Here is a 7,652-nt window from a genome sequence, read left to right as displayed (position 1 = left end):
GGACGGTCCGATTTGTACTCCGTATATTAAATCATCCCACATTTTAAAAAAATACCACATTAGATCACATTTTAGAAAAACACCATTGTTAATCCGATATTAAAAGTAAAAAGTGTTCTTCTTTTGCTATCTTTCCTCCATTTTTGGTTTATTTAAAAAAACAAAGAACAAAAGCCCTACGGGCTACCAATCCCCACCCCCACCCGACCCCAGTTTCCACTTTCCCTCCCCTTTCCCCCACAACCCTAACGGCGCCTAAGCCTAACCCTATCAGCCCTCCGCCAGTCCGCCTCACCTCACTCACCCAGCCCCCAGCCCCCAGCCGCCCGCCGTCATCCTCTTCGTCTCACCGCCGGTCTGAACTCTGAAGGAACCGACTCAACCAAGGGAGTAGGAACAGGACAGATACAGACCCGCCACCCGCGAACTCGCCGTTGCCGCGAAGTCGCCGTTGCCGCGCAGTCGAACTCGCCGTTCCAGCGCCGTCGCCCTCGCCCAGTCGCCATTGCTGAGAATGGAAGACTTAATTGAAGCCTAAGTAATTCCATTGAAAGCATGCCTATTTTTACAACTAGAGTATGTACATAACTTTGAAATATGCTAAACAAAAGGAAATTACATATATCTAAATCAAAGAATTTTTCTTCTTCTTCTTCTACTCTGTGACTCTGTCAAACAGGTAAGCTCCAGTTCTGTAATCTGCTTCTGCTCTGTTCTGCACTTGAAGTTTAATGATTGCTCTGTGAAATGCATTACACCCGCTCTATTCTGCATTGCACTTGTAAGTTGTAAACTTACTTTTTTTCTGCACTTCTTGCTGATTTGCTGTTATGAATATGAATATGCTTGAATCTTTTTCTGTTATGAATTATGTTGTTTTGTTGATTTGTTCTGTGTTTTACATGCCTGTTAAAATCTTGAAAATTTGTTGTTTTGTTGATTTGTACTGGAAATATGAAACGGTTATGAATATGAATATACTTGTTGAAATTGTTAAGCTGAATATCCTTGTTGAAAGCTTGAAATATGAAACTGTTGAATATGCTTGTTGAAATTGTTAAGCTGAATATCCTTGTTGAAAGCTTGAAATATGAAACTGTTGAATATGCTTGTTGAAATTGTTAAGCTGAATATCCTTGCTGACTTGTAAGTGAAAATGTCCCCCAACACCAACTTGGTTGACTGGTAGCCAAACCCAATTTCTTTTCAGGGGCCTTATATTAGAAATGATTTAAAATAAAAGGAATGGTAAGATAGAAACAATAACAAGTCCAAATAGAGAAGATGTGGACTAAAATTAAAATCCCTTTCAATATAGTAACTAATGTTCTTTACACACAAAAAATCTTATAGACAAGAAAAATAATACACAGAAGAATTCTCCCTCTGTTGGTACATGACAAAGCAATGTTACAGTACTTATATCAACAAAAATCAATGTGACCCAAACATGACAAGAGCACAAAAACTTACAGTAAGGTATTAAAAAAGACCCTTAATAATACAAATTTCCACTAGAAAAAAGAATATTTCCTTTTTGTTTCCCTCTAGTATTGATATGGACAGACTCAGATTATTCTCCAATGCTTATAAAGCAAACAACTGTCTTCTATGCTTCAATTATTAGGGTAGCTGTTTGACAACTTGAGTGATTTATACCTCAAGCAGGAAGATCATTCTAACATTACAATGCACCCTTGAATTCTTCCAATTTGCCCTCGAACTACAGGAAGATCAAAGAGTTCTAGTAGCAGTCCCACTGCTTCCCTCCTCTCTTCTGCATCTCTTGTTAGAGACTTCACCACTGGTGATAAAAACTCAGTTTCTGCCATCTTCTCCTGGACAGTACTATTACAAAACATAACTAAGTAATTAACAACAACAAATACAGTCAATTTCACAAGAAATGTTGCCTTATTTTCAGAATTCTACCTTTGTCTCATCTTTGCCCGAAGCCATATTTCCTAACAATTGAATGATGTTAAGCTTCTGTTTTCCATAATCATATTCATAGAAAACTGGATTTTTTGTACGAAAAAAGAAAAGAAAAGAATAATCAGTTACACAAGTAGTAAACTGTAACTGGGAAACACATGATAAATGAATTTACTTTATCAGAAACTAATGGAAAATTGAAAGCAAAAAAGGGAAAATCAATCACACACAGAAATTCAAGAAATTCAGAAGAAAATTGAATTGAACCTGTTGAGAAAATGCAAGGGATGACTAAGAAAACTGTGAAAACACCTAGAAGTTGAGCTTAGACTTCCACATGTTTCTTCGAATTTTTTTAAGTATGAAAAACTGTTTTAACACTCTTATGCACTAATAGCTCTTAGGTTTCATAGGATTTGATTGACCAATAATTTTAATTAAAAAAAAAGTTTAGTTCATTTTGCCTATTCCATTCTCCTAGCATTTAGTTAGTACCTAACATGTTAAAATTTTAAGTTCAGTCATGGAGAATGATGGCAAAGAGTCGTATAAGGATGGTCATCAATCTGAGGATTTAAGTGTTGAGTATGAGTGTAGTTCCGAAGACACTATGATGATTTCTGGTAAGATTATTATTACTTGACATTATTCTCCATAGATTTATGCAGACCCAGAGTTCATTCCTTTCCATGCTGCAATTTCTTCTTTCATCAGGGAAATTATTGGGAATCATGCGAATTTAATCTTCGCAAACAGTGATGAGGCCAGATCGCTCTGCAATTTCGACGCAAAGGAAAGCTCTGCTTTGGTTACAAGGTATCTGAGCCACTTTGTTCCGCTAGTATCAGTAACTGACGGTCATAGAGGCTCCTACATCAGTCTAATGGGTGAAGCCGTATACATTCCCCCGTTTCCATGTGTTCCGGTAGATACTTGTGCCGGAGATGCATATGCGTGCGGCATACTTTATGGTGTTCTAAGAGGCATATCTGATTTGAAAAGCATAGGTTCAATAGCAGCTAAGGTTGCAGCCACTGTTGTAGGTCAACAAGGAACAAGGCTTAGAGTCTCAGATGCAGTGAAATTGGCTGAATCTTTCACATTTCATAGATCTACTATTGGATCAGATATTGGCACTGATCACATTTCTAGTGTCTAATCAGATTGCACTTTGCTTTTGATTATGAAGAAGAAGAAGAAGAAGAAGAAGAAAAATTCTTTGATTTAGATATATGTAATTTCCTTTTGTTTAGCATATTTCAAAGTTATGTACATACTCTAGTTGTAAAAATAGGCATGCTTTCAATGGAATTACTTAGGCTTCAATTAAGTCTTCCATTCTCAGCATAGTCATTTCTGGTTCATGTACATATGTTTTTTTTTTACTCTCGTAATATGAAATTTGGAAAATTACAAAAAGAAGATTCAATCTATATGGCATCCAATGCAAGAACTATATATTTTATGATTCTGGCTCAAAATGAGATCGGAATATTTTAACCGTTATGACTTACATTAAAGGCCTTTGAATATTCACTCGGTTCTTTGCAAAATCAATTGATATAAATCAACTATCCTAAAGCCAGAGCAATTTTTGATATGCTCTTGATCTGACATAATCAAACATAATAAAAATACAACTAACATCACTGTTGAATCTTGTTAACATAGTACAGAGCGTTGTGTTTGTGAATTTCTACCGAACAACTGAATCTGGAGGAGCTTCTTCGGGAATCTGAGATTTGAATAAAAATAAATTAAAATAGAAGACCATTTTTTTACCAACATTAACAGTTAGAACACAGTGTAAGATGATGATTACCTCTCCAGGATTCCATTTCTCTTTTAACCAAATACTGAGATCTGTGGAAACATTCTCTCCTTGGGACATGCTTCTGCAGAAATAGAAAACAAGAATACATGCCATGTAATTTGTAACTTACATATGAAGCCATTTACATTTTGAAATTCCACAAAGATAACCTCAAAAAGCTTCTGCATTAAGCAAAATTTGACGTTTCCACACAGGTTCAATACTGATGTAAATTGGACGCTTTTAACTTTATAAACTATAACTAGATGGCTAAACAAAATACATTTGATCCATGAGATAATAAGTTCTGTAACTTCCAACACAAATTTTAAAGCTGTGCCTCTTTTCAGCTATGGCTCTCAAATCCACAGTAGAATCAGCAGGCTTCTTCCTTGCAAGAGCTTTCAATATTGAAAATCGCTGGTCGGCATTCGGCACAGGAACGTAAAGAAATTTACCAAGTCTACCAGAACGGAGGAGAGCCTCATCCATCACATCGGGCCTGGAAAATGAGAAGTTTACTTCAGTGCAATGAGATGGGAAGAAAAATAACTAATTAGGTATGGTGAACAAAATTTTACCTATTTGTAGCACCAATACCAAAAACATCTTGGCGCTAGTCACCACCATTTAGCTCAATAAGTAACTACAATTGCAAACAATGGTGTCATTTTTTAATAACAGAATTAAATCAGTAGTACGATAACAACATGAGAATTATTTATCCAATAATTAGTAATTGTTTGACCTGGTTCACAACTGGTTCGACTACCGATCCACCTTTCGAATCACGTTTGGTTGATAGAGCATCCACCTAAAATTGATTAAAAATAGTAATAAAGAACAGGTATTATTCCCAAATCAAAGTAACAGAATACAAGAAACCATAATTCAAGAGTTGGTCTCAAATTCTCCCAAGAGACTAAATAATTTCTCCTACCTTTCATTTATAATGACTAACTTCTCTAACTAACTCAGTATTGGGATCCTTACACAACATTCTGAAAAAATTGCACAAACGTAATCAAAATAGCACTCTCTGTATAAGCAAAATAAGTTAACAGATCAGCCACATAACTTGTTTAAAGCTTCCCTCCCCTCTAGCACAGGTACTTGCACTTAACAATGAATAATTAAAAACACAGGAAATGACTTTTATAGTTAATTCAGATAAAATCGTGTCAAATATTATAGTGAACATTCATTAAGTGATAAAATTACCAACCTCGTCAAAAAATACTATACAGGGTGAACATGCCCTTGCACGACTAAACACTCGTCGAACTTCTCGCTCACTTTCTCCAACAAATTTATTTAAGAGTTCAGGCCCCTGAATAATTCAACAAAAGCAATTTAAAATAAGGGTTTATTCGATATAGTGTACGTTTCAGTAAAGCAAAAGCAAAACCAAAAATCAATAACAAAAGATGAAGTATTTAAATAGACCTTAATATGAATGAAATTAGCTCCTGCCTCATTGGCAACAGCTTTGGCAATAAGAGTTTTACCGCAACCAGGGGGCCCAAAAAGCAAAATTTCCGTCTCATTTTCCACCTCAAATGTCTGAAATAGATAAACCCAATAACATTCATCAACCAATGAAATTAAACTAACCACTATTTTCAACGGAAAGAGGGGAGGCAAAAATCAATTCATCACTTTTCAAATGACAAAATGCAATTACTGCAAGAATTAAGAGACTGCTATCAAACCAATACTCAGAGAATACGAAAGCCCATTATATGGACAAGGAAGCTTGTTTAATCTAATAGCAAGTTTTCTCTAGGTTAGACTTTAGGACAAGAAAATAAAGTGTGCTTCGGAAAAATACCTGATAAACCTCGGGATATTTTATCGGCCTTATTATACTGGATTCAAACTCCTCCTTTAAACAATCAAGGCCCCCAACATCTTCCCATTTCACATTGGGAACGGATGAGAAGCCCTCTCTTCTTAATGAAGGTTGCACCTTTTTCACTGCTTCCTGCATGAATACCCCATAAATATGAGTAACATTTTTAACAATTATAATAACATTATAAAAACAATAATAAGACAAAGTAAACAAATCTAGGGAACCTGAAAATCAGACATTGTGCAAAAAAGCTTATCCATATCTTCATGAGACCAAGGTTCCTTCCACCAATCTCCAAGACACCTTGTAAGATCCTGAGATAGTTCCCATTTCCTGGTTTTGCTAATATGTTTGATGAGAAATCAGATGCATTCACTTTTGCAGCGTCTTTACACGTGAATCCATTCACCTTAACACCTGTTTTTTCAATCACACACTACCCATGTCAACCAGCCAATGATTTTTGAGGTCTGGGCTATGTTTAATCTACTTAAAAAAAATGAACTTTTTATGTTGTGTTAACAACGAAACCTTAATTAGTAGTCATATGCAAGTGGGTGCACCATATTATGAAAAAGGAAGCAATATTAAAGTAGTTGGTAGGCCTAATAGTGAGTTAGTTGGAGTTAATTGAAAGAAAACCAAAGGATCAAATATAATGATTATTATGTTGTTGTTGTTCTAGACACACATATCACAAGAGAATAGAAACATCAAAGGAGAAGAGATAGTTAGAGAAATATAAGATATACCAGATGCAGTGTCTGCAGCACGGAGGTCTTGAAGAGCATTAGGATCTGATGCTGAGGTTGAGGCTAAAACCAGAGCAAAAGTCATCGCTAACACTGACCCTATGAACTTCATGGTTAACTATGAACCCAAGAATGAGGAAACAAAATTGGGTGGGATGAAAGGAAACAAAAAAGAGAAGAAGAAAATGTGTATTGCTTTAAATGCTTTGGGCAAGTTGGAATGAGTTGATGAGGTTTTCAGTATTTATATAGATGGGCACAAAGGTGAGAAGAAGACTTAGAACAGAGACAAAAGGATGATCATGAGTTGAATTTCAATACTGAATGAGTCTGGAATCAAAGCATGCAATATGCCAATTCTTAAAGCATTCCAATCAATTAGCATTGCTTTCAATTCCCCTTCATTCTAAACAAACAAACTAAGGAAGTAACAAATATACTGCCATGAAAAATTTCATAACTTTTGAGAGCATAAGATATGAACAGACCTGAAAGCAAGCTGCATCAACTAATGCAAAGAGAGAGATTGAGAGCCAGGCATTGAGTCCCGAAGGGAACGGTCTTCCCCTTGAAGCAGCGAACCCGATGAGGAGGAACCCGGCAGGTATTAGCCAGAACGCCGACACAAAGAACGGGCCTGTCCTTGGAATCACCTCCTTCATAGCCACCATTGCAGTTCCCCGGAAGAAGAACGGTGATACCAGCACTGTCAATTCCCAAAGCCCTTCCGCAAGGCACTTCAATGATTCACCTTCTTCAAAGCTCGTTTCGGCGACGGCGGCGGAAGATGGACGGAGGTGAGGGAGTGAGATCGATGACGGAGAGAGGAAGGAGGAGCTCGAGGGTGATGGGAGGGATTGGTTCGCGTTTAGCCGGTGTGTGGAGCTAAGGTTGCTAGGTTGGGTAATTGACTAGGGCATCACAGCAAAACAATGGCGTCGTGCGATGAGAGAGATCCAAGAGCAGCGAGAGAGGATAGGAAGAGGAGAGAAGAAGATGAAGAAGATGAAGAAACTTTAGGCATGAACGATGAAGGTTTTTCTTTTAGAAGGATGAAGGTTTCTAACCTAGACGAAGAACAATTTTGATTTTTTATTTTTTTAATATGTTTTTATTGTTGTTTTAATTATTTGAAATTATAAAATTAAGATTAATTGAATTGTATAATTTGATTAATTTAAAAGGGTATTTTTGTCTAATCAAATAAAAGAAGGATGTTTAAGTCTTTTTATTAAAATTAAATACAATTTATTTTTTATTTTTATTTTATTAAAAGGGTGTTTTAGTAAAAGTGGTG

General features: G+C 36.2%; 2 protein-coding genes across 7 annotated transcripts; one reads left to right on the top strand and one right to left on the bottom strand.

Moving 5' to 3' along the window:
• Positions 1 to 2,540: 2,540 nt before the first annotated feature.
• LOC107471304 (uncharacterized) lies at positions 2,541 to 3,299 on the top strand (the record flags this gene model as incomplete). Its single annotated transcript, XM_016090747.3, is given in 2 exon segments — positions 2,541 to 2,558; positions 2,650 to 3,299. Coding segments are annotated over 2 exon segments (463 nt in total), but the record flags the coding sequence as incomplete, so codon positions are not given.
• Positions 3,300 to 3,359: 60 nt separating this feature from the next.
• On the bottom strand, positions 3,360 to 7,391 carry LOC107471305 (cell division control protein 48 homolog C). 6 transcript variants are annotated; one of them, XM_052255405.1, is made up of 10 exons: positions 6,844 to 7,391; positions 6,356 to 6,418; positions 5,828 to 6,020; positions 5,580 to 5,732; positions 5,195 to 5,311; positions 4,974 to 5,078; positions 4,497 to 4,562; positions 4,330 to 4,394; positions 3,758 to 4,250; positions 3,360 to 3,670 (listed from the first exon to the last, which is right to left on the bottom strand). In XM_052255405.1, exons 3-8 carry the CDS (start codon positions 5,861 to 5,863, stop codon positions 4,365 to 4,367), a joined length of 507 nt encoding a protein of 168 aa, XP_052111365.1. In that variant the 5' UTR covers positions 5,864 to 6,020; positions 6,356 to 6,418; positions 6,844 to 7,391; the 3' UTR covers positions 3,360 to 3,670; positions 3,758 to 4,250; positions 4,330 to 4,364. The 6 variants fall into 6 exon arrangements, with proteins under 6 accessions (XP_052111365.1, XP_052111366.1, XP_052111367.1 ...); XM_052255406.1 differs by lacking the exon at positions 6,356 to 6,418 and having other exon boundaries at positions 3,758 to 3,830; positions 3,919 to 4,250; XM_052255407.1 differs by lacking the exon at positions 6,356 to 6,418 and having other exon boundaries at positions 3,758 to 3,830; positions 4,032 to 4,250.
• Between the last annotated feature and the right edge of the window lie 261 nt (positions 7,392 to 7,652).

Source organism: Arachis duranensis, chromosome 10, assembly GCF_000817695.3.
Source record: "Arachis duranensis cultivar V14167 chromosome 10, aradu.V14167.gnm2.J7QH, whole genome shotgun sequence".
Taxonomy (NCBI): Eukaryota; Viridiplantae; Streptophyta; class Magnoliopsida; order Fabales; family Fabaceae; genus Arachis; species Arachis duranensis.
Note: the sequence above shows the minus strand (reverse complement) of the source record. Positions and strands in the feature narration are given on the sequence as shown.